Raw genomic sequence first — 26,800 nt, forward strand, 5'->3', positions numbered from 1 at the left:
CCTTGCAAAAGTCCTGAAGAATCATTAAATGATTTCAAATATGTTTTTCTGATCGATACAAATGTATTTTTCTGGTTGAGAATCAATTTCAATATCATAAAAGTGCGTTTGATGTGTCAAATTATACATTTCTAATTAAGCTTTATTAAAGCGTTATCGCAGTATTTAACAAGACGTAAAGTTAATCTACGACTGTCCTTGTGCATGCCTCTTGATTCGCAAGTGCCATAGCGCAGTACATAGAATAGTGTTTTTTGTATCTATAGCAATATCGACCGAAGACAAATCACAGTAGTTGTTGTTTTATCTGATGATATTATTAAAGTTGTGTTATCTTTCGAATATTACACTAGTAACTCTTTAAATTGAAATAGTTTTGGCCCTGAAAAGGGCCGTTTAATGGTCAGTCTTGCATCTTGAAAGTGTCACGCTTTGCACTGAAATTAAGCACGTTCTCCTCGAATACGACGCGCCAGCTGAATGTCCTTTGGCATGATCGTGACTCGTTTGGCATGGATGGCGCACAAGTTAGTATCCTCAAACAGGCCGACCAGGTACGCTTCGCTGGCTTCCTGCAAAGCCATGACGGCCGAGCTTTGGAAACGCAGATCGGTCTTAAAATCCTGAGCGATTTCACGAACGAGACGCTGGAACGGCAGCTTGCGGATTAACAGTTCCGTCGACTTTTGATAACGACGGATCTCACGCAGCGCAACGGTTCCTGGCCGGTATCGATGAGGCTTCTTCACTCCTCCAGTCGCTGGAGCGCTCTTACGGGCAGCCTTGGTGGCCAACTGTTTGCGGGGAGCCTTTCCTCCGGTAGATTTACGTGCGGTCTGCTTGGTACGAGCCATTTTTTTGGTAGTTGACTGAACTCAATCGAAGATAGACTGACACTGATATAGCAAATCCAATGATTGCTGCTTTTATAGTCTGGATAGGCGATCGCCAAACGACATTGCATTGAAGCTTGTAGTATAAAAGAGGGTGCTTTCTGCCGAATAGCCATTAGTTTCTTTCCGTCTGTTCGAGTGTTCAGATCGCGCTACTATTATCAAGCAACAATGACTGGCCGTGGCAAAGGAGGAAAAGGTCTAGGAAAAGGAGGTGCCAAGCGGCATCGTAAGGTTCTGCGCGACAACATTCAGGGCATTACCAAGCCCGCCATCCGTCGTCTGGCTCGCCGAGGTGGAGTGAAGCGAATCTCCGGTCTAATCTACGAGGAAACACGAGGCGTGCTGAAGGTGTTCCTGGAAAACGTGATCCGTGATGCCGTCACCTACACGGAACATGCCAAGCGTAAGACGGTCACCGCCATGGATGTGGTCTACGCGTTGAAGCGACAGGGCCGCACCCTGTACGGATTCGGAGGTTAATTTGCAGTGGAAGAAACAATATCAAGAACCGCTGCATAAACAGCCCTTTTCAGGGCTACAGAGTATTTTTCCTAAAAGAGTTATACATTATGATGATAAAATGAAAGAAACTATCAGAACAGTAAATTAAATTTTGTCACATTCCTTTCATAAAATATATGGGTAATCAAAGCGTGTTTTATTTGTTGAAGTAGTAAAGGGCAATGGCGTTAAGCATCGAAATTCACCATATTGAAATGGCGTTGAAAACAAAAGGCAGATATGCATCGGTGGGGCGACGCTGCGTTACCGCTTTTTAGGCATCGAGCCCAAGGCCTTCAGTATGAGTCTGCAGTTAGCCTTGCGAGCAAAGGCGTAGGCCAATCTGGAGAGGGCGAATTCGATTCGCCATCATGTTTTAGGATAGTTTTGTGTGGGAAACATTCTCTGCTTCCTGGGCATAGTGTAGCCATTGTAACTTGCCACACCCGATACATACTTATGCAAATTAGCGGGCATAGAAAAGCTTTCAATTTGCCCAGTTCCATTTCCAGTTGGAATGTAGAGCCATCAAAGAAGAAGCAAAAGAAGTATAAGGCCTCGAAATGTGTCTATCAATTTAGTAATTGTACATATATCTACGCAAAGAGGATATTACGACTTGAACAGGCCGCCTACAGTGCGTCGTATTTAACTCGAGTAGACAAGAAGATTGAGGTCGAAATACGTATCTGTGAATTTATGTTCGAACTGTGGAATGAAATGAAATAGTACTCACTCGTCTTAACACATATTAAGACATTCCACAATACCTCTAGAAGAATTTTCTAGAATTTGCTTTTAGTCCTATAGAATAATTTCAAAACTGCCGCCCTTCAATTTAATGTCGATAATTACAACAATAAAGACCATTGTCTTTTTTTTTTCTTTTCATCTCTCGAATAGATGTTTTTCTGTCGTTTTGAAGAACCACTCTCGTGTACGGTGTCATTGACTCATGTGCTCGTCCACCATACCCTTTTTTGTTCGATAAACGTACAAACTCGTCTTATAACAAGTACACAAGATTCTGTTTTCACACGATTTTTTTCGCTCGTATTTTTGATCATGTGACTTCAATTCTTTGCAAAAAAAATTTTTGCAACATGTTTCAAAAAATCCTAAATAATTTAAAGAAAAATCACAAACGTAATGAATATGCGTTAAACATTTAGGATGGGTGCAAAATTGAAAAAAATGTAAATCGTGAACAATCAGTCCAGTGGAACCAAAATGTTTGCAGAAAAGTATGGCTGTGGACCACAAAAAACTGAATTTTCGTGTAGTAAATATAATCGATTTAAGCATGATTTCGTTTAAAATAGCAATTTAATTGAGGATAGCTATTTTCGTTGAACCACCATGATTTTTTCACAGAAATATGTTATTCGTGCATATGAATGGATCTTAAGCTCAATAATTTTGAGCTTAGTGAAAACTTATTAGTGTTATTTTTTCTATTTTTTATGAACGTGATTTTTTATGAAGAAAAAAATAATAAATATTAATGAATAAATTAATAAATGGATAAATGAACTAATAATGCATAAATTAATAAATGAATAAATGAGTAAAACTTCTAAAGTGCAATATAATTAAGCAGATGTTACGTATCAACTGTCTTCTGATATTTTTTAGAAGAACCAGATTCGAATTATTGTTAAACCGTAACAACTGGCACGGACGAATTCAATGTACAAGTTCTTCCAAAAGTTTGTATATTCGCCTTGAAATGAAGCAAAATATAGATTGCGCAGTATTTCACTTTAGATGAATTAGTGAATTAAAAAAAAATAATAAATATTTGAATGAATAAATGAATAATTGAATGAATGAATAAATGAATGAATGAATAAATGAATAAATAAATGAATGAATGATTAAATGAATTATTGAATGAATGAATAAATGAATGAATGAATGAATGAATAAATGAATGAATGAATAAATGAATGAATGAATAAATGAATAAATTAATTAATGAATAAATGAATAAATGAATAAATGAATAAATGAATAAATGAACAAATGAATAAATGAATAAATGAATAAATGAATAAATGAATAAATGAATAAATGAATAAATGAATAAATGAATAAATGAATAAATGAATAAATGAATAAATGAATAAATGAATGAATGAATAAATGAATAAATTAATTAATGAATAAATGAATAAATTTAATGAATAAATGAATAAATTAAATGAATAAATGAATAAATGAATAAATGAAAAAATGAATAAATGAATAAATGAATAAATGAATAAATGAATAAATGAATAAATTTAATGAATAAATGAATAAATTAAATGAATAAATGAATAAATGAATAAATGAAAAAATGAATAAATGAATAAATGGACAAAAAATAAATGAACAAAAAGAAATGAACAAAAAAATGAAAAAAATTTAATGAATGCATAAATGAATAAATGAATAATTGAATAAACGAATAAATGAATAAATGAATAAATGAATTAATGAATAAATGAATAAATGAATAAATGAATAAATGAATAAATGAATAAATGAATAAATGAATAAATGAATAAATGAATAAATGAATGAATGAATAAATGAATAAATGAATAAATGAATAAATGAATAAATGAATAAATGAATAAATGAATAAATGAATAAATGAATAAATGAATAAATGAATAAATGAATAAATGAATAAATGAATAAATGAATAAATGAATAAATGAATAAATGAATAAATGAAAAAATGAAAAAATGAAAAAAATGAATAAATGAAAGAATGAATAAATGAATAAATGAATAAATTAATAAATGAATAAATGAATAAATTTAATGAATAAATGAATAAATTAAATGAATAAATTTAATGGATAAATGAATAAATTAAATGAATAAATGAATAAATGAATAAATGAATAAATGAAAAAATGAATAAATGAATAAATGAATAAATGGACAAAAAATAAATGAACAAAAAATGAAAAAAATTAATGAATGTATAAATGAATAAATGAATAAATGAATAAACGAATAAATGAATAAATGAATAAATGAATAAATGAATAAATGAATAAATGAATTAATGAATAAAATGAATAAATGAATAAATGAATAAATGAATAAATGAATAAATGAAAAATGAATAAATGAATAAATGAATAAATGAATAAATGAATAAATGAATAAATGAAAAATGAAAAATGAAAAATGAATAAATGAATAAATGAATAAATAAATCAATGAATAAATGAATAAATGAATAAATGAATAAATGAATAAATGAATAAATGAATAAATGAATAAATGAAAAAATGAATAAATGAATAAATGAATAAATGAATAAATGGACAAAAAATAAATGAACAAAAAAATGAAAAAAAATTAATGAATGTATAAATGAATAATTGAATAAACGAATAAATGAATAAATGAATAAATGAATAAATGAATAAATTAAATGAATAAATTTAATGAATAAATGAATAAATTAAATGAATAAATGAATAAATGAATAAATGAATAAATGAAAAAATGAATAAATGAATAAATGAATAAATGAATAAATGGACAAAAAATAAATGAACAAAAAAATGAAAAAAATTTAATGAATGTATAAATGAATAAATGAATAATTGAATAAACGAATAAATGAATAAATGAATAAATGAATAAATGAATAAATGAATTAATGAATAAATGAATAAATGAATAAATGAATAAATGAATAAATGAAAAAATGAATAAATGAATAAATGAATAAATGAATAAATGAATAAATGAATAAATGAATAAATGAAAAAATGAAAAAATGAAAAAAATGAATAAATGAATAAATGAATAAATGAATAAATAAATCAATGAATAAATGAATAAATGAATAAATGAATAAATGAATAAATGAATAAATGAATAAATAAATAAATGAATAAATTTAATAAATAAATGAATAAATTAAATGAATAAATTTAATGAATAAATGAATAAATTAAATGAATAAATGAATAAATGAATAAATGAAAAAATGAATAAATGAATAAATGAATAAATGAATTAATGAATAAATGAATAAATGAATAAATGAATAAATGAATAAATGAAAAAATGAATAAATGAATAAATGAATAAATGAATAAATGAATAAATGAATAAATGAATAAATGAAAAAATGAAAAAATGAAAAAAATGAATAAATGAATAAATGAATAAATGAATAAATAAATCAATGAATAAATGAATAAATGAATAAATGAATAAATGAATAAATGAATAAATGAATAAATGAATAAATTTAATAAATAAATGAATAAATTAAATGAATAAATTTAATGAATAAATGAATAAATTAAATGAATAAATGAATAAATGAATAAATGAAAAAATGAATAAATGAATAAATAAATAAATAAATAAATGAATAAATGAATAAATGGACAAAAAATAAATGAACAAAAAAAATGAACAAAAAAAAATGAACAAAAAAATAAATAAAAAAATTAATAAATGAATAGATGAATAAATTATTTCATGAACTCAAATGATTCGAACCAAAATTCCGCGGAATTTGAGCATGGAAAAATCTGACTTTCTGATTTTGATTTGTTTTATGAAAAAAATTGTTGCCAGCAAAAACTATGTTTTAACGAAATGAAACGGATTTGTACAAATATCACCCAAAACCAAATTGTTAGCCTCTTTGGCAGCTGAATTCACTCCCCTGCCCGAAGCCGTGACAACCATCCATATATTACTCTCATCGCAAAACAAAGAAATTTAGCACCAATCTCGTCGCTTCTGGGAAATGGGAGCTATGGGATGAAGTGCCGAGTCGTTCCCCTAGATTGGAATTAAATCATTCAATGCGATAATTCGAATCAAAACATTGGAAACAGACGAGTGTTATACATTAAATGTACTTTGTGATATGATGTTAAATTCCAGTGAAATTTTTATGGCCCGCTTAATGTTCCTAAATATCGTTTAATGTTCTTAAATACCAGCTATTTTACATGCAAAAATAATGTTTTTTAATTTCACCATTGAAAGTCTTTATTGTGTGTGTTTTTTGCCACTGATAGCTGGGATAGCTGATATTAGGCACATGAGCCTATACGAACTTTCTAACTTCGTTCTGTAGCAGTTAATACGCAGGGCCGTGCCCCAAGCTTGCCCCCCCATAACTCAGTATGAACAGAGCTACACTAGCCAGAAGCCTGCGCTTGCTGGCATAAACGGCAGAGCTGTTGGACATCATCCGGGACAATGCCACTATAGCTGTGGAGGCACGCTTGCAGGCGTAATTGACGTGGCTACCAAAGGTTAGCTTATCGTGAGGCATTCCACGGGGGCATGTCAGTCGATCCTGAGCGACCATTTCGAAAATATTTGAAACTCTGCACAGTTTTTCAATTTCATCTAAATCGTCATTTTTCGATATCAAATCTTCATATTGAGTCACGACTAACTTTTCAAAAGAGTGTATGTGAAAATGGTTCAAAAATATTTAAAAAGCTGCACAGCAAAAACGGAATGTTCGATTGTTATGATTTTTTCAGCAAAGTTAGACAACTAAATGGTGATTCTTAAGAAAATGTGCACAGTAAAAAAAATTTTTTTGCCTTTAAAAATATCATTTTGTGACAAAAACTCAAATATCTCTAAACCCTATCTTTTTTCGAACATAATTTTTTTAGGGAAAACGGTCCATTATATTAGCTATCTACCATAAAAATTTGGTGATGGTAAACTAATAAACAAAAAAAGTTATGACATTTCAAACATTTCACAATTTTCACATTTAGTAAAAAAAAATTTTTTCTGTGTAAGTTATTTCGAGAATTGCAGTTTGATGCAGATTTTATTGTTAAGGGACGTGATTTAAACAAGTTGTTTTCATGATATTTTGATTTAATTATTCATAGCATCTATAAGAAACTTAGACACGATCAAGTGTTGTGATCAAAAGTATTGATAGTGTCATAATTTTCATTGCACGTGACTCGCCATTCTTTTAATAGTGTTGAAACCTGTTGATAATAACGTTGATAGAAACATATCAGAAATGTTATTTTTAAGACAAAAGCTGCAAAATCAAAGATTTATATACACGTGTACGTCTATAGTTTACCTGCAAAAAATATACCTCTTAGAGAATAGACTTTATGATCGGAAGGAAACGGGTATCTTCAACAACAACAAATGCATGATAGGTACATACCATGACAATGCTCACGAAAAAGCAAAAAAATTACTACTACTAAGGTTGTTAAAGATCTTATAGTAATTTTTTTTCTTCAGTCAAGCAAATGACACCAAACTAGTCAGTAAAAACTTAAAAGTGATTTTGTTTATTGAAATATTACGAACAACATGAGTAGCCGCTTTCTCAACTGTTGTAGGCCGTTTGATGGAAAAAAGTGTTCAAAAAGAGTTACGAAATCTCACCGAAAGCACCATAGATAAACTGAAAGCGACTGGTTATGCTCCAATGTCCACATTGAATACAAATTTACGCATTTGCACGTCCTGCCGTCTAAACGTTGACAAAAGAGCAATCTGTATATCATCGGTTGAGCAGAGCGCAGGAAGTTCGAAAACGACAGCAACTGAGGAATTGCCAGATGTATCGACAACAACTGAGGAATTACCAGAAGTATTAAGTGCTGAGAGCCTTGCCACCGTACCATCAGCGAAATCTGTTTCAACAAATCAATCGGAAGATGAGTGTATCCAAAAGGTCAACATCGAACGCTTTAACGAGGGCATAGCTGGGATAAAAGTGACTCCGATTAAATGGAGTAAGATGGACTACGTTTATTACCCGGAGAAAAAATACCGTGAAATGAACGAAGCTGTACGAAGAAACCTCTTCAAATTAGGACCTGATGATGTGGAAAATACAGACTACGATGAGGTAATTATAAATATGAAGGAAAGGTTCTCGAATGCAGCCACGACAAGGAGAGAAAAATTATTGATTTTGTCGATGCTGCCAAGTTCGTGGTCTATTCAGGATGCCATTGATGAGTTCAAAACCAATAGAAATACAGTAAAAGAGGCAAAACAATTGAAGAATAACTGTCTTTCAACCAAAAATACTAGGTCTAGTACTGCATTAACAGATGAGACAAAAGAAATTGTAGTTCAATATTTTGAAGATGATGAAGTAAGTCGAGCTATGCCTGGTCAAAAGATTATGTATCAGTAAAAAAGATGGAAAGCGTCAAGCAATCCAAAAAACGATTAATGATGACGACTTTGAAAGAAGCGTACACACGCTTCAAGGAAATTCACGATAATATTAAAATAGGTTTTCCTCATTTGCAAGCCTTCGGCCAAGGCAATGTAAGCTTCTTTCCAATTCAGGAACACATAATGTGTGTGTGTGCACAACCCATGAGAATATTAATCTTATTTTACATAGTTTGAAAAGAATCAATTTAACAAAGGATATTAAAATGTTAACTGGTAGTCTTTTGTGTGAAAATACAACATCAAATTGCTATCTACGATCTTGTTCGGATTGTCCAGATTCTTCATCATTGGAAAATACTTTATTCGCTGAGTTTGAAGAAAAATATATTGATCAGTTATCATTTGAGCAATGGGTGACCACGGATAGGTGTGACATAGAAACTATTGTAAAACCTGTAGATGAGTTTGTGTCATATTTTTGCTTGAAATTAGAAAGTTTAATCCCTCACGATTTCATTAAAACAGAACAATCCAGCTTTTTAAAAAAATACGAAGAATACATTACAAAATGATGAATTTTTAGTCATTTGTGATTTTCTGAAAATTACAGCTTTGTATTGCAAGATGAAGTGCAGTCCCAATCACTGAACGTACAACAATCTACAATTCATCCATTCGTTATTTATTTTAATGGAAGTACGCAAATTGAACACTTAAGTTTTATTATAATTTCCGAAGATTTAAGACACTATTCAGTATCCGTAAACTTGTTCATTGAAAAAATGATTAACTTTTTACGCGTTGATAAGCATAAAGAAGTCAAAAAGATATATTTCATGTCTGATGGAGCAGCGTCGCAGTACAAAAATCGTAAGAATTTTTCGAGCCTATGTCAATTTAAATCAATGTACGGAATTGATGCAGAATGGCATTTTTTTGCTACATCACATGGCAAAGGTCCTTGTGATGCTATTGGAGGAACAATAAAGCGCATGGCCACAAGAGCAAGTTTAGCCAAAGAACGTGAGCATCCAATTAAAACTGCGAAAGAACTTTTGATTGGGCAAATCGTAGAAAAGAAAAGATTTAACCAAATTATCATTTTGTTTTACTACTACTGAAGAGTACGAAATAAAGGCTTCAGAGCTCAGCGAGCAATTTAATAACGCGAAAACGATCCAAGGAACCCAAAAATTTCACTGTTTCATTCCATTGTCGGAAAATAAAATTAAAGCAAAACTATACCTACTCAAACTGTGCTGATAATAATTCAAAAGCGTTCGATATTTTAAAAAATTTGAATTAAAATAAATAAAAAATCAGTATTAATAAACTGTTTTCATGATATCATAACCCATACCAAAATTCAAACCCAAAACTCTTAGAGTTTCTATAACAACATTGTGTAACTGCTACATTTAATTTAATACTTAGGATAATATTAATTCATTTTTATTTATTTATACATATAATATTTATACATACACCCAGGTTTTTTTTTACACGGTTTGGTTTTAGTCGTTTAAGGCCTTCAGCGTCAATGAAACTATGAGTTAACCCCACGAAAAAATTCACTTAAAATTGAGGAAAAATCAGGTGGTATTTTAAAAGCTGTGAAAGTGCGGGTTAACCGAGAAATTAATGAATTCCAACCGTGTAAAAAAAAACCTGGGTGTATAATATACATAATATCGATGAATACATAAATATGGAATATCATACAAACAACTTGTTTAACTCACGCAAGGCCCTTAACAATAAAATCAGCATCAAACTGCGATTCTTGAAAAAAAAAATACACGGACATTTTTTTTTGTTTACTATATGTGAAAATTGTGAAATGTTTGAAATGTCATAACTTTTTTGTTTATTAGTTTACCATCACCAAATTTTTATGGTAGATAGCTAATATAATGGACCGTTTTCCCTTAATTTCTTTCTAAAATAGATAGGGTTTTGAGATATTTGAGTTTTTGTGACAAAAATGATATTTTTAAAGGCAAAAAAAATTTTTTTTTTACTGTGCACATTTTCTTAAGAATCACCATTTAGTTGTCTAACTTTGCTGAAAAAATCATAACAATCGAATATTCCGTTTTTGCTGTGCAGCTTTTTAAATATTTTTGAACCATTTTCACATACACCCTTTTGAAAAGTTAGTCGTGACTCAATATGAAGATTTGATATCGAAAAATGACGATTTAGATGAAATTGCAAAACTGTGCAAAGTTTCAACTCAATAGAAAATCATGAATTAAAAATTTTCTTAAATTTTGATGCTGTTGCTTGGAATCGCTCTCGTCGATCATTACCCCCAAGAGATTGATGGAGCGTTCAGAGATGACTGCGCAGTTGCCTGCCGTTATCACCGCTTGTTGCTCCGACTTTCGGTTGTTAACAACAACCACCTCAGTCTTGTGGTGAGCCAGTTCTAACTTCCTGGAACTCATCCACTCCTCCAAAATTGCGATCGAGTGGGCTGCAGTCAACTCCACCTCTTCGATCGATTCGCCGTAGACCTCCAGCGTAATATCGTCAGCGAAGCCGACGATTAGCACGCCCACCGGGAATTTCAACCTCAAGACATCATCGTACAAGACGTTCCATAACACCGGACCCAGTATGGAACCTTGCGGAACCCCTGAGGTTATGTCAACGCACTTCCGACCCGCTTCCGTGTCGTATACCAGTACTCGATTCTGGAAGTAGCTTCCGAGAATCTTGTACAGGTACTCGGGAATTCCAAGACGCAGGAGCGCATCTGCAATAGCTGCCCAACTGGCACTTTTGAATACATTCCTCACATCGAGAGTCACTACTGCACAATAGCGAACTCCCCTCCTCTTACGCTGAATAGCTATCTCCGCGGAATTGGTAACCAACAAGATAGCGTCTACGGTCGACTTACCCTTTCGGAAGCCAAACTGGTTACTCGATAAACCATCCGCACCCTCCGTGCGTATCAACAACCTGTTGAGGATGCAGTGTTGGTAAAATCACTCATAAATCTCAATCAACGAGCACTCCCGTGCGAACGAAATCGTCTGCGATTTTAAAGGAATGCATCACGCTTGAATTTTTCATGCTAAAACGCATCATTTCACTCATTTGCCAATAAAATCATTTTAGTTTAAAAACGCATTTGAAATCACTTTGGGGGCAATTTATTGCTTATACATAAAAGAGTGTCAAATATTTTATGCGACAAACGTCAATTCACTGTTTTTAACGAAGGAGAACAAATTCCTGAGGATGATCCTCAACACCCCTCCCAGGACAAGAACATCCGAGGTCCACCGTCTGGTCGGAATAAAAACCTTACATGAACGCTTTGGTGAGTGTAAAGAAAAGTTTAGGGTCCGTTGCTTGCACTCGGACCAAGAAGCGCTTAGGGCGCTAGTTCCAATCTAGGTTATCAAATTTTGATTGTAGATATTAGTGTACATAGTAGTTAGGTTATCAAATTTTAAAAAACACACTAGCGCCTCCTGAAGGCCGTCATGATACATTATATTTTAAAAATTTAAGTAGAAACATAAAAGTAATAATAATAATAATAATTAAAATTGAAGTTGGAGGGCCAAGCCGGCCGATCACTGTACATGTCAAAAATAATTGTAGAACAAAAAATGTGTAAATAAAGAAGAATTTTACTACTACTACTAGAATACAGCTCACTGAAGTACAAAAAACTGATTGTCAATGTATCCCATAGAAGATATTTTTCGCATCTTTTGGAATTATTTGTTGTAAACATCATCGTAAGCTTATTGTTCGCAAATTTAATAGTAAAATGTTGCAAATAGAATCAATTACTCTGGAGAAAAATATGTAAAATGATTATCTTTGTTACATATTTGACTAGTTTATAATGTTCTGTTTCATTAAATGATTTCAAATATGTTTTTCTGATCGAAAATCAATTACAACTTCATAAAAGTGCGTTCGAAATCCCAATTTATATATTTCTAATTAAGCTTCTTCGGGGTCTCCAGTAGCCTTGCGAGCAAAGGTGTAGGATTGCCAATCCGAATATGGCGAGTAGAATCCGAGATGGCATTCTCGGGTCCCAGGGCATAGTGTGTCCATTCTATTTGTCACACAAGATACATTCTCATGCAATGGCGGGCATAGATAAGCTTTCAATTAATAACTGAGGACATGCCAATAGAATACTAAGTTGAAAAGCAGGCCAAATTCCAGCTCGAATTATGGAGCCATTGAAGAAGAAGAAGAATTAAGCTTCATAAAGCATTTTCATAGTATTCAGTAAAAGGTTTGGTCTACGACTGCCTTTGCGCGTGCCTCATGTTTGGCAAGCACCATAGCGCTGTACAGAGAATCGAGTTTTTTCCCTCTATTATCGACCGAAGAACAATCACACTAGTTGTTGTTTTATCTGAAGCTGGTACTACAGTTGTATTATGCGAATAAATTAAATCTTTCGAATAATTTACTAATAACTCTTTAAATTGAAATAGTTTTGGCCCTGAAAAGGGCCGTTTAATGGTCAGTCTTACATCTTGAAAGTGTCACGCTTTGCACTGAAATTAAGCACGTTCTCCTCGAATACGACGCGCGAGCTGAATGTCCTTTGGCATGATCGTGACTCGCTTGGCATGAATGGCGCACAAGTTTGTATCCTCAAACAGGCCGACCAGGTACGCTTCGCTGGCTTCCTGCAAAGCCATGACGGCTGAACTTTGGAAGCGTAAATCTGTCTTAAAATCCTGAGCGATTTCACGGACCAGGCGCTGGAAGGGCAGTTTGCGGATTAACAGCTCAGTCGACTTCTGATAACGGCGGATTTCACGCAGCGCAACGGTTCCTGGCCGGTATCGATGAGGCTTCTTCACTCCTCCAGTCGCTGGAGCGCTCTTACGGGCAGCCTTGGTGGCCAACTGTTTGCGGGGAGCTTTTCCTCCGGTAGATTTACGTGCGGTCTGCTTGGTACGGGCCATTTCTCCTACGATATCTATTAGGTAGTTGACTGATCTCAATCGAATATAGACTGACACTGATATAGAAAATCCAATGATAGCTGCTTTTATAGTCTGGATAGGCGATCGCCAAACGACAATGCATTGAAGCTTGTAGTATAAAAGAGGGTGCTTTCTGTCGAATAGGCATTAGTTTCTTTCCGTCTGTTCGAGTGTACAGATCACGCTACTATTATCAAGCAACAATGACTGGTCGTGGAAAAGGAGGAAAAGGTCTCGGAAAAGGAGGCGCCAAGCGGCATCGCAAGGTTCTGCGCGACAACATCCAGGGCATTACCAAGCCCGCTATCCGTCGTCTGGCTCGCCGAGGTGGAGTGAAGCGAATCTCCGGTCTGATCTACGAGGAAACACGAGGCGTGCTGAAGGTGTTCCTGGAAAACGTGATCCGTGATGCCGTCACATACACGGAACATGCCAAGCGTAAGACGGTCACCGCCATGGATGTGGTCTACGCATTGAAGCGACAGGGCCGTACCCTGTACGGATTCGGAGGTTAATCAGCAGTGGAAGAAACATTACCTAGAACCTTGCAAAAACAGCCCTTTTCAGGGCTACCAATAATTTATAGAAAAGAGTTATGAATGGTGATTTCAAGTTCGCTTTGAAATATTCAATACATTTTGAAAAGAAATTTTCTTATTAGTATTTAAATTTTCAAAACTTAGATGTGTTATTCATTTTTTTCTCCAACCTATTTTTGAATGTTTTTGAATTTTGCTTCAAACTACGTTTTCTATGAACATTGGAGTGTAGATTAAAATGAAGGAAATGATAGAAACTATGTATTAGAACAAATAAACATTTGACTGCTTAGCTTTCATAAAATAGATGGGTAATCAAGGTTGTGAAGGGGTTTATTTAGTAATTGGAATAGCATTCTAGAAAAAAAATGCAGAAGATTAAAAAAGGAAATGACAATGGTGATAAGTTTCGAAAATCTCCATCATAAAGTATAAGGCTGGGTTTACAAACGTGTCTTCAAAGTGACCGTCAAAGAGACCGTCTACAGTGCGTCAGAGTTACTAATTTGCCTAATATTCCACTATACAGCTTTAAAAAATATTTTCTTAAATTGGCTTCCATTTCAAAATCGTCGCCCTTCAGTTTATAATAGATAATTTTGACGATGATCACCATCGTACTTTTTTTTTTCTTTTCATCTCTCGAATTCGTCAGTATTCGTTTCTATGTCGTTCTGAGTGGCCACTGTCGTCTACGGTGTCGTTGACTTATGTGCTTGTCCACTCCTTTTTGTTCGATGAACAATAGACTTTCAATTGTTGACCACTTTGTTTGATTCTAAATTATCCTCTTGTCCCAAAAACCTGTTTTGCAGCTCCCGTTGACAAGACGAGGAGTTTAGCGGTCAACTTTGAAAGTAAAACTAATTAAATCTTCAAACTGCGACAATACCTTTTTTGTCTTGTGTCTAATTTCGACCATTGTTAGCAATGATCGGTTTCCCCACAAATTAGATATTTTCATGGAGTGGCTATATTGGCTACTTAGTAGCCGAAGAAACTTACTAACAAAATAAATTCTACATCACTTTTCTCACTCGTAAGTGCATATATCTATAGATTTCTATAGAAAACTATGGTACAATAAAGATATATGGACAGATGGATACAATAGAACAATAAGAAGAATATATCAGAGTATAGAGCCATTTCAATTAAACACAAAAGCCAATATGCGATTTATCGCCATATTGCCCACCGATGTCATTAGATTTGAGACAACATAGAGAGAAATCATTTTAAACTATCAACTCTTTATTGAAACCAATTTGTTAGTCCTGAAAAGGACTGTTTTGTACAGGTTTTGTGTTTTCACACTTCGACGGCGCCTTTCGTAACCTTATTTTTTGGCGGAGACCTTCTTCGAAGCAACTTTCTTAACAGCGACGACCTTCTTCGGCTTTGGAGTCTTTGGCTTCTTCATAGCCGTTTTCGATGGCGTGGTGGCCTTCTGCTTAGAAACAGCAGTTTTCTTCTTCGCGGTTCCTTCCTTTTTGGTTGGCTTGGCACCAGTTACTTTGGGCTTCTTCTTCTTGTTGTCGACTGTCTTTTTTGCGGTAGCTTTTTTGGCTTTCTCACCGGTAGCTTTTTTGGCCTTCTCACCAGTAGCTTTTTTGGTAGTCTTTTTCTTCTCAGCTTCAACTTTTTTGGGCTTCTTTTCAGCGACAACCTTCTTGTCTTTAAGTTTGAACCTTCCGGAGGCGCCGGTTCCTTGAGTCTGGATCAGGGTTTCCTTCTCGACGCCCGTTTTCAGAGCCTTCCTGATGAAGATGGAAATCCTGGCCATGTCGCACTTGTAGTTAGCACCGATGTACTTTTTGATGGCCTGCAGGGAGGATCCCTTTCGGTCCTTTAGGGTCCTAAGAGCAGCCATCACCATTTCGTTCGCTGGTGGATGAGCGGCAGGTACTTTTGGCTTCTTGTTGTCTCCCTTGGTGGCCTTGCTTTTCTTCGGGGTCTTGGTTGGCGATGCCATGGGTACGGCGGCAACATCGGTGGCGGTGTCAGTCATCTTGATTCGCACGGGAGCTTTGGTGAACTTTTGTAGGTACGGTCAATAAAACGGATGAGTAAATATAATGCGGAAACGGGCGATGCACGATGTTGATGTCTGTGCAAGGGAATGTCATTGCGATGATGAACCAACCTCTATGAAATAGTTAGTTTTGAGAAGTATAAAATCTCACTAATTTTATGCCTTTTATTTTATACTATCATTGAATCAAACTTATGTTCAATATAATACAATAAAAGTATCAGTATTCTTTTACCCATCTAACAACAGTTTAACCATTTGTCATTTGAAAGTATTAAAAAGCATTTCTTTACGTGTCGTCCATCAAGGAATAGAAAAGAATTAACAAAAAACAAATAAAATTGTTGTTTTTTTAAACAATCTACATACAATTAGCAATACAAAGTATAACTCTTTTTCCTATCCATTTAAACACCGCTTGCGTAACAGGTATGTATGCTATTTTGGATAATCTTTCAATAGTTTTATTCTACTGAGATGTCTTCAATTAATTTTATTTAAAACCTTAGCATATGTGAATCTGTTAATTATGATATGGAGAGAATTTTGGGAAAAACTCACAGTAACATGATGGTCCGCCAATTGTCGCACACAGTCAGATCCCCCTTTTCTGGAAGCTTTGCTAAGATGCCCTGCATCCAGTCGAGCAACAAAGCCGCGATTTCCAAGATATTGCAGAATAGTGCAATACTGTGCAGATAGCATGAGCATTAGAGTGATTCAAATTTAGACTTTTCTACTTCCCGATGCTTAAAAAATTGCATTTCTCATTTTGATAAGCCTCCTAATTTTTTAGCTATTTTGGATGTAACTTGAGTAAGCACGTGCAGTTTGAAGCTTGTATGAAAACAGTAACCAATTGTTTGGGAACCGTTTGTGGGGTTTAATCATAGATCATTAATTAACGGCTACGCAGTCTCATATGATTAAAACGAGTTTTTATTCGTCCGACGTTTCGACACGGGATTAGTGTCTTCTTCAGGGGAAGAATGATTTGTTCGTTTTTTGTCTTATGTTTTGACTTAAATTGAATACTTAAATTGAACAGGAAATACAATTGAAAATAATATTGGACCAAACTCCAGGGGAAGAAGCCCTAGATACTTCAATACGCCAAAGGCGAAACACAGAGTAGACTGTATACTTATAAGAACCACGTAATAATTTTTGTCCATAACTAAAACATCTGAACCGTTTTTAAATAGTAGATACTCGGAAATAGAGATTGTGAGTTTGTTTGAATTTGAAATAAATTCTCTCATATTTATGCAGGCAAACTATTTGAGGTTCGAAAAGGAATCATAACGAACGCATTTGATCCAGTGACATTTTCGATTCCTTTAAACCAGACACTTTATGATGGTAAAAAAAACAAGCAAAGCCGTATTCGTAGCCGAAGCCGAATATTCGATGATACTTTGAATTTGATTTTTGTTTCGACAACTGATCTTCTTCAAAGTTGAAAATTATTGGCCTAACAATGTCAACTAATGCCACTAAACTAGCGATAGACCCACTCCAGAAATTGATATATCTTGATAGGAATAGGTCCAGAGTGTTTTTTTTCTTGATATGACTTGGTCCAATCGCTATTCCTACGTTTTACCAATTCTCTCCAAAGTTGAATTTTAGGTCCATAAGTTCTTTCAAACCACCGACCAAGGTCTAATGGAGATTTCGAGTGTTTTTTGTCGGTAACACACGCACTATTGGATCTAGTTTTTTTTTATTTGCGTGGGTTTATTTAACCTTTCAGAAAATCGGTAAAATTTCTAGAAAAGGGATTTTTAGAAATCTTCTTGTTTTTTAATAATCCTCACCTCCTTATTGAAACATATGCCGGTTATAGAGGCTTAAGGAATTCATAACATTTATTAAATCCCCCACGCTAAAAAATATTTAAGAAAAATAACTATCGTTTATTTGGAAGGTTTATTTGCCGTTAAGTGTTACAACGCCAAAATCATGTTTTAGTTGTAATTTTACATGATTTTTATGCACTAATGTTAGTTTCGGGGACGACTCGCTGTTTGGTCGAGGTTATGGAATACAATAATACAGTAGGAAAGGAAGCGAATTAATGGTCTTCTTCTTCTTCTTCTTCTTCATTGGCATTACATCCCCCACTGGGACATTGCCGCCTCGCAGCTTAGTGTTCATTCAGCACTTCCACAGTTATTAACTGCGAGGTTTCTAAGCCAAGTTACCATTTCTGCATTCGTATATCATGAGGCTAACACGATGATACTTTTATGCCCAGGGAAGTCGAGACAATTTCCAAACCGAAAATTGTCTAGACCGGCAAATCGAACCCAGCCACCCTCAGCATGGTCTTGCTTTGTAGCCGCGCATCTTACCGCACGGCTAAGGAGGGCCCCAACTGTATTAATGGTGCTTAAGTAATAATGATGATGGTATTCACATAGTTGCCATTCTTAACGACGTGTCACTTCTGTAACGGGACAAGCAAACATTTTCTTGGGAGACAACAACGTGAGGAAGACATATGGAAGGCAAACGACAGACAATGAAATGGACAACAAGAGGAAGACATTCGTGATGGGGTATGGCAGGCAAGAGAATGGCCGACCATGATCACAGCAACTCCCAAACATTGGTGAACTAGGGACATATAATTGAGATCAAGTCCCACCAACACTAATAAGCTTTGATTATTTTCCTCGAACTCGGGGATATTCCTTTAGCGCAGATCTGGGCCCACGCTCCTCGGACGCTCACGACGTGATCAATATCCTGATAATCCTCGCCGCAAACACAGAGATTGCCTTCCGAGAGCCTCACTCTGATGTGCATTTGGAGTATAGTGATTGGACATTAGACGAAACACGGTTTGAATGAAGTCTTGTCCCATATTCAATTTTTTGAGCCATGGACTTTTCGAAGTCTGCGGGCAAATTGAATACAGCCATTAGGGTGGCTCAAAAACACTTTTTAAATTTTTTGATGGGCCGCCCTTTTATTCGGTTCTTTTTAATGCCCTGATCCTCTGGACAAAATTTCAGCCAAATCGGTCAACGTTTGGGCGGTGCTAAACTCGTTGGAAGTTTATATGGAAAAATGTAGGCAGAAACATCCAAAAACAGTGATGTGCAGTTGGACGGCGCAATTTACGATCAAGAACAATGATACTCATTCAGTTCTTGTAGAATTAAATACAGAATGCTATGCTGAAAACCGCGAGAAGATTAGAGTTTATTAGGCAAAGATATTAGCATTTTACTGGAGTGTTGTAGTGGTGAATTTATTTCTTTTCAAAGGTAAAAGAAACGAAATTTGCTCAAACCCCACTTCAGAGAAATGCTAATAACTTAGCCGGGTAAACTCTTATCTTCTCGCGGTTTTCTGCATAACATTCTGTATTAAATTCTCCAATATCTGAATGAGTGTCATAGTCCTTCATCGTAAGTTGTGCCGTCCAACTGCAATTTATTGTTTTTGGATGTTTCTGCATACATTTTTCCCTATAAACTTCCAACGACTTTAGCACCGCCCAAACGATGACCGATTTGGCTGAAATTTTGTCCAGAGGATCAGGGCATCAAATAGAACCGAATAAGAGGGCGGCGCATCAAAAAATTGGAAAAAGTTTATCCCATACTAATTTGAGCCACCTTAACAGCAATCCACCCAATTTCCCATTTTTCCATCTCCATTCATCGAAGATGATTTTCCGATTGTAAATATCATCTTCCATAGCACCCTTCTTCTTCTTCTTATTGGCATTACATCCCCACACTGGGACAAAGCCGCCTCGCAGCTTAGTGTTCATTAAGCACTTCCACAGTTATTAACTGCGAGGTTTCTAAGGCAGGTTACCATTTTTGCATTCTTATATCATGAGGCTAACACGATGATACTTTTATGCCCAGGGAAGTCGAGACAATTTCCAATCCGAAAATTGCCTAGACCGGCACCGGGAATCGAACCCAGCCACCCTCAACATGGTCTTGCTTTGTAGCCGCGCATCTTACCGCACGGCCTAGGAGGGCCCCTTCCATAGCACCCACCTTATCCAAAAAGCCTGCTTTCTCAATCCCGGGATCAAGCAATGAGAAGGGACCCAGGCCAATTGATTTTAATCCCAGCTGATGATGTTTGTTTTGAACACGTATGAAAGTAAGGGGCGCCTAATAATGGTTTCGCCAAGGGCGCTGGGAGTCCACGCTACGGCTCTGCTGTGATAGTTCTAAATTCATAAAAAGGCATAAAGTTAGAAAGTTGTAAAGAAACGATGGTACATAAATAAAGTTGTAGGCACTGCAACAATATGATATTTGATTCAAAATCCGAGTGCCGAAACCGAGCAAGACAAGGTCCAATATGCTTTAAAAAATAAAAACTTTTTTTTTTTTTTTTTTTTTTGTGTCTTTATTAAGGAGACTTTCAGCCCGAGGCTGGCAAATAAAAACTTAAAAATAGAGATAAAATAAAAAAATAACATTTTAGACTTTGGAAAACTGAGGATATCATACTGCAAATGTACGTTCAAATTGATATGAAACTATTTCCGTTCTCCTTTTACGAACAAAATATCACAAGTCAGTCGAAAAGCCGCTTGGTGCGGTTTGGCTGAACCCCGACCATATATAACATGGATTTATGTATTTTACCTTACATCTTTTAATGTACATTGGTACTGATTATAGATTCATAGTCAACAGAGGAAAACATTATTGATGTCTAGATCGATAAAATCGAAATCGATGGATAAAATAGACCAACAATAAAAAATTGAAAGTGCAATAACCTTTGGAAATCTTTTGCTAGAAAGAAAAGACTGAATTACAAAACTAGAAAATGACTGATTACAAATAAAAGGAAAGAGCATGAAGAGTTGATTCCTAAGATCTACCTGGAATAGGCATCAAAAACCATGACCAGCTTATGAAGTTTGCCAATAAAGCCTTTTACTACTAATTCTCCATAGTGCGAAGTCAATACAAAAATAAACGTTTTCTGGATGAAAAATATGAGTTTATTATTGTCTGCTAAGGTGCATCGACTGTTGTCGATCTATTGTGACCAACAATAAAAGGTTTTTCAAACAGACAAGACTTTGAATTGTTTTAACTATGATTTATTTGATTGGCCTTTCAAAGTATTAAAAAAATCATTCTCTCTTTGACCAAAAAGAAGAAAAGAGTGAAGCAACATTGTTCAAAACATTCCATAGAAAATATTTTCGGAAACTTCCTTAAATTCGGATATAGAGTTTTTGTTACACATTGCTGAAAGATTTAACGCACTATGAAAATTTTCATTGTTCAACTCTTTTATGATAAACGACTTGTAGCCCTGAAAAGGGCTGTTTTGCAAGAGCTTTTGATCTTGTTTCTTCCACTGACTGCTGATTAACCTCCGAATCCGTACAGGGTGCGGCCCTGTCGCTTCAAAGCGTAGACCACATCCATGGCGGTGACCGTCTTACGCTTGGCATGTTCCGTGTATGTGACGGCATCACGGATCACGTTTTCCAGGAACACCTTCAGCACACCTCGTGTTTCCTCGTAGATCAGACCGGAGATTCGCTTCACTCCGCCACGGCGAGCCAGACGACGGATGGCGGGCTTGGTAATGCCCTGAATGTTGTCGCGCAGAACCTTGCGATGCCGCTTGGCGCCTCCTTTTCCGAGACCTTTTCCTCCTTTGCCACGACCAGTCATTGTTGCTTGATAATAGAAGTGCGATCTGTACACTCGAACAGACGGAAAGAAACTGATAGCTATTCGGAGGTTATCACTCTCTTTTATACTAAAAAAAATCAATAGAGCTTCGTTTTTGCACATTTTTAACTACCTGATTCCAATTCCACGCTATAAAAGCAGCTGCACCAAGCTTCCAATGTTAGTCTAATTCGTTATTTGATCGAGTTTAATTACAAGAAGCAGCTCTCGAGAAATGGCTCGCACCAAGCAGACCGCACGTAAATCTACCGGAGGAAAGGCTCCCCGCAAACAGTTGGCCACCAAGGCTGCTCGTAAGAGCGCTCCAGCGACTGGAGGAGTGAAGAAGCCTCATCGATACCGTCCGGGAACCGTTGCGCTGCGTGAGATCCGCCGTTATCAGAAGTCGACAGAACTGTTAATCCGCAAGCTGCCGTTTCAGCGTCTCGTTCGTGAAATCGCCCAGGACTTCAAGACCGATCTGCGCTTCCAAAGCTCAGCCGTCATGGCGCTGCAGGAGGCCAGCGAAGCCTATTTGGTTGGTCTGTTCGAGGATACAAATTTGTGCGCCATCCATGCCAAGCGAGTTACGATCATGCCAAAGGACATTCAGCTGGCACGACGTATTCGTGGAGAGCGTGCCTAAGTGACATTTTTTATTTCAAGGCGCAAGACTGAATAACAAAAGGCCCTTTTCAGGGCCAACACATTTTATTACAAAAGAGTTTACATTTTATTTTTTACAAATGCAATTTATTATTCGCTTAAAATAGATTACTTTTGAAGGTTTATTTATGCTACTCAAACAATCAGTGGAAATTGTACAGTGCATATTTAAAACATTTGTAAAATTAATTTTGTATATTTTCCCCAATGATGTAACAATGATATTGCCGAGATTATTATAATATCGGGTCACCACAGATTAATTAAAAAAGTAATGCTAAAACGATTCGCATGCTAAAACAAAATCAACCAAAATACCAATGTCAAAAAAATTATAATCTTTATATTTTAGAATCATTTTGGAATCGATTCTATGATCGATCATATAATGGAATTATAAAAGTTCAATAAAAATTAATATCCTTGCTATGTAACATGACTGAAATTCACTTTATTGTAACCCGCATCAAAGTCACAAATGAATATGAAATCAAAATTATATGAATATTTCTTATGATATTCATACAAAACGGCACCCGCTATATAGCTTCTTGGTCTACAAAATCAAACAATAAACTCTTTAAGAATTATGTTTGTCGCCCTGAAAAGGGCGGTTTTATGTTTTTGTTTTAGGATGATTGAATCTTATGCCTTCTTCTCGGTCTTCTTGGGAAGCAGCACTGCCTGAATGTTCGGCAGCACACCACCCTGAGCGATTGTCACACCGGACAGCAATTTGTTCAATTCCTCGTCGTTCCGGATGGCCAACTGCAGATGCCGTGGGATTATTCGGGTTTTCTTGTTGTCGCGTGCAGCATTTCCTGCCAACTCGAGAACTTCAGCTGCCAGATATTCCATCACGGCAGCCAAGTACACGGGAGCTCCGGCGCCGACGCGTTCGGCATAGTTTCCCTTCCTGAGAAGGCGATGAATACGACCGACTGGAAACTGCAGCCCGGCTCGGCTCGAGCGAGACTTTGCCTTGCCCTTAACTTTTCCTCCTTTGCCTCGGCCAGACATGTCGATTGAGGTTGGTTGTTGACGATGTGACGACTGTAAGCGTAGAAACGAAATGATTTCCTAACGACAGACGACTTTTATTTTATACCTGTGATACGGTGTGTCTGAGCAGAATAGGGAGGGTCGAAGAAGAATGTTTGGACTCAACATTGAGATAAGGGGACGGCATACTGTTACTTCAATACGGGTATAGAAAAGCAAATAATTGCCTGTATAGAATCATCAGTTTCTCGCTTCAAGTGTGATCAGAACAACTATTGATTAATACCGCGATAAATCATTCGAAAATGCCGCCAAAGTCCAGTGCAAAAGCCGTAAAAAAGTCCGGTAAAGCTCAGAAGAGCATCGCCAAGGGAGATAAGAAAAAGAGACGACAACGCAGAAAGGAAAGCTACGCCATTTACATCTACAAGGTGCTCAAGCAGGTCCATCCGGACACCGGAGTGTCATCGAAGGCCATGAGCATTATGAACAGCTTTGTAAACGACATCTTCGAAAGAATTGCTGCTGAAGCTTCTCGTTTATCGCAGTACAACAAACGGTCGACCATCACCTCCCGCGAAATTCAAACCGCTGTCCGTTTGCTGCTGCCGGGAGAATTGGCCAAGCACGCTGTTTCCGAGGGTACTAAGGCCGTCACCAAGTATACCAGCTCCAAGTAGAAGCGTTAATATGACACGAAACAAAACGGCCCTTTTAAGGGCCACTAGTTGAGTTTGACATTAAAAGAGTTAAATTAGGAAATATTCTCCAAAGTGAAAATTAGGGCATCTTTTTAATTTCTGGCGTTTACTCTGACCTCAGGTATGTCCTTAAGGATTAATAAATGGAAAAGAATATAATATGAGCAAAACTGGACTGAAGATCATAATAGCTTATTTAATTTCGTATATAGTCATTTGAATATTAAACTGTCCCTATGGGGCCGTACACATACTACGTAAGCACTTATGGGGGGAGGGGGGGTCCGTCATTTTATTACGCACCATATAAATAAAAAATCATTTGTATAAAAAAAATCTTACATAGGTGGAAGAGGTGGTCAAAAAACCAAGAAGAAATGCTTACGTAATATGTGTACGACCCCTATGCGCAAAACTGGATCATGCTTGTTTCTATGCGTTTTTGGTTTTATTCACAGCAACAAAGAAGAAGCATAAAAAAATTCAAAAATATTTACTTTAGTACAATTTACTAATTGGATGAATACGTTGCATTCCCATGATTTTTGGCTTTCTTAGTCTTTGGGTTGATCAAAACGGCTATATTTTGAATGGCCCGACGTTTCGATAAGATGATAATTTTCCCTTGCAAAAGGCAGAATACATCCTGCCGAAACGACGGGCAATTCAAGATAATGCCATTTTGATAAACCCAAATGTGATATTAGCAGTCTGTATGAAAATGACAAATAAAAAGTACCAAATGAAAGCATGCATTATTCAAATGCAAATCAAAGCAATATACTTTCATATGGTAGACGCCCATTATTATCCACATATTAGTTTGATTGACAGCACGAAACGATGAAAAGGATATTATACAAATCGGAACGTTTGGGTACATCAATCATATATCATTAGTGCTGCATGTTCTGTCTAGACGTACTTACTCTTGGTCTCCACACCAAAGACAGAGGAAGCCATATCTTTGAAGCATTTTATTTTGTATTTTCTCTATTACTGACACTTCCAGCTATAAGTTATGACAGTTTTCAGAGATTCTTGAAAAAAATCCTGCTTGAGTCTGAATAATTATCACTAGCTCAAGAAATAATAACTGATTTTAAGGAACCATCAGAGATTTCTATGTATCCCTACAAACTACCACAATATGGAAACTGAACATATATTCATCTCATCGCAACACTAAGAAATATAACACCAATCTCGTCGCTTTTTTTGCTAACATGCGTGCTCACTGCTGAAAAAATCACAAAAATAAGAAACAAACCCAATTCCTTTCCATTGCTTTGTTTTTGATGGGATGAATATAGAAGCTATGGGATGAAGGGCCGAACCGTTCCCCTACTATGATTACCACAATCAATAACAGAGCTCTCTCAGCGGAGTCCCCTCTTGGACTTTGAGAAATTCTATAAATATTTATGTATTTCACATAGGTTTCGAGAAATTAAAAACTCCTATCTAGGTGTTAGTTACTACTTTACACATTCAGGATTCTTTTCAAACTTTCAGAAATTATTATGGCTTTTTAGACATTTTTGTTAAGGTTTCTTTTGGACTGGCTAATACTCATATACACCTTCTCCGATAACATACTGAATTCTTAGAATCTTCATGAATTTTTAATTATTATTTTCTTTGTGAACTTTAAAATTTTCTCAAACTGCCAGGCTTTCATATGGACTTAAAAGGCATAGTGGTTCCTACAAACGTTTATTATTCCTTTCAGGCTCATAGAGAAGACTTTCATTATCAATTCATATTTACATAGAATTTTATTTTATGATTATTTGTGAACTATTTTTATAGTTCATTCTTCGTTCAAAAGAGTCATAACCCTTATCTTTCCATCTTTTTTTCAGGTTTAATTATGTTCTTTCGGAAAGTTTCTAACATGTTTGAATCATGTTTGAGCGCTTTTATCATTATAGCGGATTTCCTGGATTTTTATTTTCGAAAAACATTTTCTTTAGAAAACCAAAATAATTATTACCGATTCTAATTACCTTCGAAATCCCCTTTCTCCACAACTGACGATGTCTTACAGAGCTACCAAACTTATCATTGACATTCTAATCTGAAACAGTATGATAGCCGCCAGCTATATAGCTAAAAACTATGTTCTCATCATAAACATGGGTAGCTTCAGCTGTCCCATCATTGTCATGTGTAGGACCTATCCCACTTACCTCACCCACTTCCGGTGACACTGGTTGAAATCAAGGATTATGTCATACTATGATATCCCCCCTGGTATCCAATGTACAAAGTTTCAGTAAATTTTAGCCATGGAGAATTTGGATGGAGAAATGACTTGTTTGAACAAACGGCACCACCACCGCCACCATAGCACAGCCTCAATGTAATGCAAAATTAATAACTACCCATTTTCGTAGCCCATTTGAATGACAGACTAATTAAAAGTACGAAATTTGCTTTCCACATTTTCAGTGACTGTGATATTCAACATGATGCTGCTCGCTTGTGCCAGTCTCGGAGTGGTTGCATCGATACTAGTGATAATAGGATTGAGGCTGGTGAGTAAACGATTATTGCTATAGAGTAAAAACGGCATTGGCAGTATGCGACTATTGTTAGCAGTCCTATTTGCGCAATTC

General features: G+C 35.6%; 9 protein-coding genes across 9 annotated transcripts in view; 5 read left to right on the top strand and 4 right to left on the bottom strand.

Annotated features, from left to right (window-relative positions):
* The window catches only part of LOC134211180 (uncharacterized), a 68,422-nt gene that overhangs the window by 12,809 nt on the left and 28,813 nt on the right, over positions 1-26,800 (top strand). Inside the window, exon 3 of the mRNA XM_062687855.1 lies at positions 26,634-26,719. Within this exon, the coding sequence (XP_062543839.1) occupies positions 26,651-26,719 (69 nt within the window). The 5' untranslated portion in view covers positions 26,634-26,650. The remainder of the gene's footprint in view (positions 1-26,633; positions 26,720-26,800) is intronic.
* On the bottom strand, positions 383-13,610 carry LOC134209370 (uncharacterized). The gene is made up of 4 exons (XM_062685355.1): positions 13,127-13,610; positions 1,284-1,355; positions 1,157-1,216; positions 383-869 (listed from the first exon to the last, which is right to left on the bottom strand). The coding sequence occupies exons 1-4, from the start codon at positions 13,529-13,531 to the stop codon at positions 444-446; spliced, it is 963 nt and encodes a 320-aa protein (XP_062541339.1). The 5' UTR covers positions 13,532-13,610; the 3' UTR covers positions 383-443.
* Positions 1,003-1,436, top strand: LOC134211189 (histone H4). Its single transcript, XM_062687863.1, has one exon. The coding sequence runs from the start codon at positions 1,065-1,067 to the stop codon at positions 1,374-1,376; it is 312 nt and encodes a 103-aa protein (XP_062543847.1). The 5' UTR covers positions 1,003-1,064; the 3' UTR covers positions 1,377-1,436.
* On the top strand, positions 13,694-14,120 carry LOC134211188 (histone H4). The gene has a single exon (XM_062687862.1). The coding sequence runs from the start codon at positions 13,756-13,758 to the stop codon at positions 14,065-14,067; it is 312 nt and encodes a 103-aa protein (XP_062543846.1). The 5' UTR covers positions 13,694-13,755; the 3' UTR covers positions 14,068-14,120.
* On the bottom strand, positions 15,359-16,163 carry LOC134211181 (histone H1-like). Its single transcript, XM_062687856.1, has one exon. The coding sequence runs from the start codon at positions 16,100-16,102 to the stop codon at positions 15,431-15,433; it is 672 nt and encodes a 223-aa protein (XP_062543840.1). The 5' UTR covers positions 16,103-16,163; the 3' UTR covers positions 15,359-15,430.
* On the bottom strand, positions 21,435-21,871 carry LOC134211182 (histone H4). The gene has a single exon (XM_062687857.1). The coding sequence runs from the start codon at positions 21,808-21,810 to the stop codon at positions 21,499-21,501; it is 312 nt and encodes a 103-aa protein (XP_062543841.1). The 5' UTR covers positions 21,811-21,871; the 3' UTR covers positions 21,435-21,498.
* On the top strand, positions 21,986-22,515 carry LOC134211183 (histone H3). Its single transcript, XM_062687858.1, has one exon. The coding sequence runs from the start codon at positions 22,046-22,048 to the stop codon at positions 22,454-22,456; it is 411 nt and encodes a 136-aa protein (XP_062543842.1). The 5' UTR covers positions 21,986-22,045; the 3' UTR covers positions 22,457-22,515.
* On the bottom strand, positions 23,064-23,565 carry LOC134211187 (histone H2A-like). Its single transcript, XM_062687861.1, has one exon. It carries the CDS (start codon positions 23,494-23,496, stop codon positions 23,122-23,124), a length of 375 nt encoding a protein of 124 aa, XP_062543845.1. The 5' UTR covers positions 23,497-23,565; the 3' UTR covers positions 23,064-23,121.
* LOC134211186 (histone H2B-like) lies at positions 23,700-24,198 on the top strand. Its single transcript, XM_062687860.1, has one exon. The coding sequence runs from the start codon at positions 23,784-23,786 to the stop codon at positions 24,156-24,158; it is 375 nt and encodes a 124-aa protein (XP_062543844.1). The 5' UTR covers positions 23,700-23,783; the 3' UTR covers positions 24,159-24,198.

This window comes from Armigeres subalbatus, chromosome 2 (assembly GCF_024139115.2).
Source record: "Armigeres subalbatus isolate Guangzhou_Male chromosome 2, GZ_Asu_2, whole genome shotgun sequence".
Taxonomy (NCBI): Eukaryota; Metazoa; Arthropoda; class Insecta; order Diptera; family Culicidae; genus Armigeres; species Armigeres subalbatus.

What these genes read in the sequence shown, in the direction of transcription:
- LOC134211186 (XM_062687860.1), top strand. Translation starts at nt 23,784, where the DNA reads ATGCCGCCAAAGTCCAGTGCAAAAGCCGTAAAAAAGTCCGGTAAAGCT.
- LOC134211189 (XM_062687863.1), top strand. Translation starts at nt 1,065, where the DNA reads ATGACTGGCCGTGGCAAAGGAGGAAAAGGTCTAGGAAAAGGAGGTGCC.
- LOC134211188 (XM_062687862.1), top strand. Translation starts at nt 13,756, where the DNA reads ATGACTGGTCGTGGAAAAGGAGGAAAAGGTCTCGGAAAAGGAGGCGCC.
- LOC134211182 (XM_062687857.1), bottom strand. Translation starts at nt 21,810, where the DNA reads ATGACTGGTCGTGGCAAAGGAGGAAAAGGTCTCGGAAAAGGAGGCGCC.
- LOC134209370 (XM_062685355.1), bottom strand. Translation starts at nt 13,531, where the DNA reads ATGGCCCGTACCAAGCAGACCGCACGTAAATCTACCGGAGGAAAAGCT. An exon ending in GTCGTATTCGAGGAGAACGT is followed by an intron (nt 1,356 to 13,126) that starts GCTTAATTTCAG and finishes GAATCCGTACAG; the next exon opens with GGTGCGGCCCTGTCGCTTCA. An exon ending in TTACGCTTGGCATGTTCCGT is followed by an intron (nt 1,217 to 1,283) that starts GTAGGTGACGGC and finishes GTTTCCTCGTAG; the next exon opens with ATTAGACCGGAGATTCGCTT.
- LOC134211187 (XM_062687861.1), bottom strand. Translation starts at nt 23,496, where the DNA reads ATGTCTGGCCGAGGCAAAGGAGGAAAAGTTAAGGGCAAGGCAAAGTCT.
- LOC134211183 (XM_062687858.1), top strand. Translation starts at nt 22,046, where the DNA reads ATGGCTCGCACCAAGCAGACCGCACGTAAATCTACCGGAGGAAAGGCT.
- LOC134211181 (XM_062687856.1), bottom strand. Translation starts at nt 16,102, where the DNA reads ATGACTGACACCGCCACCGATGTTGCCGCCGTACCCATGGCATCGCCA.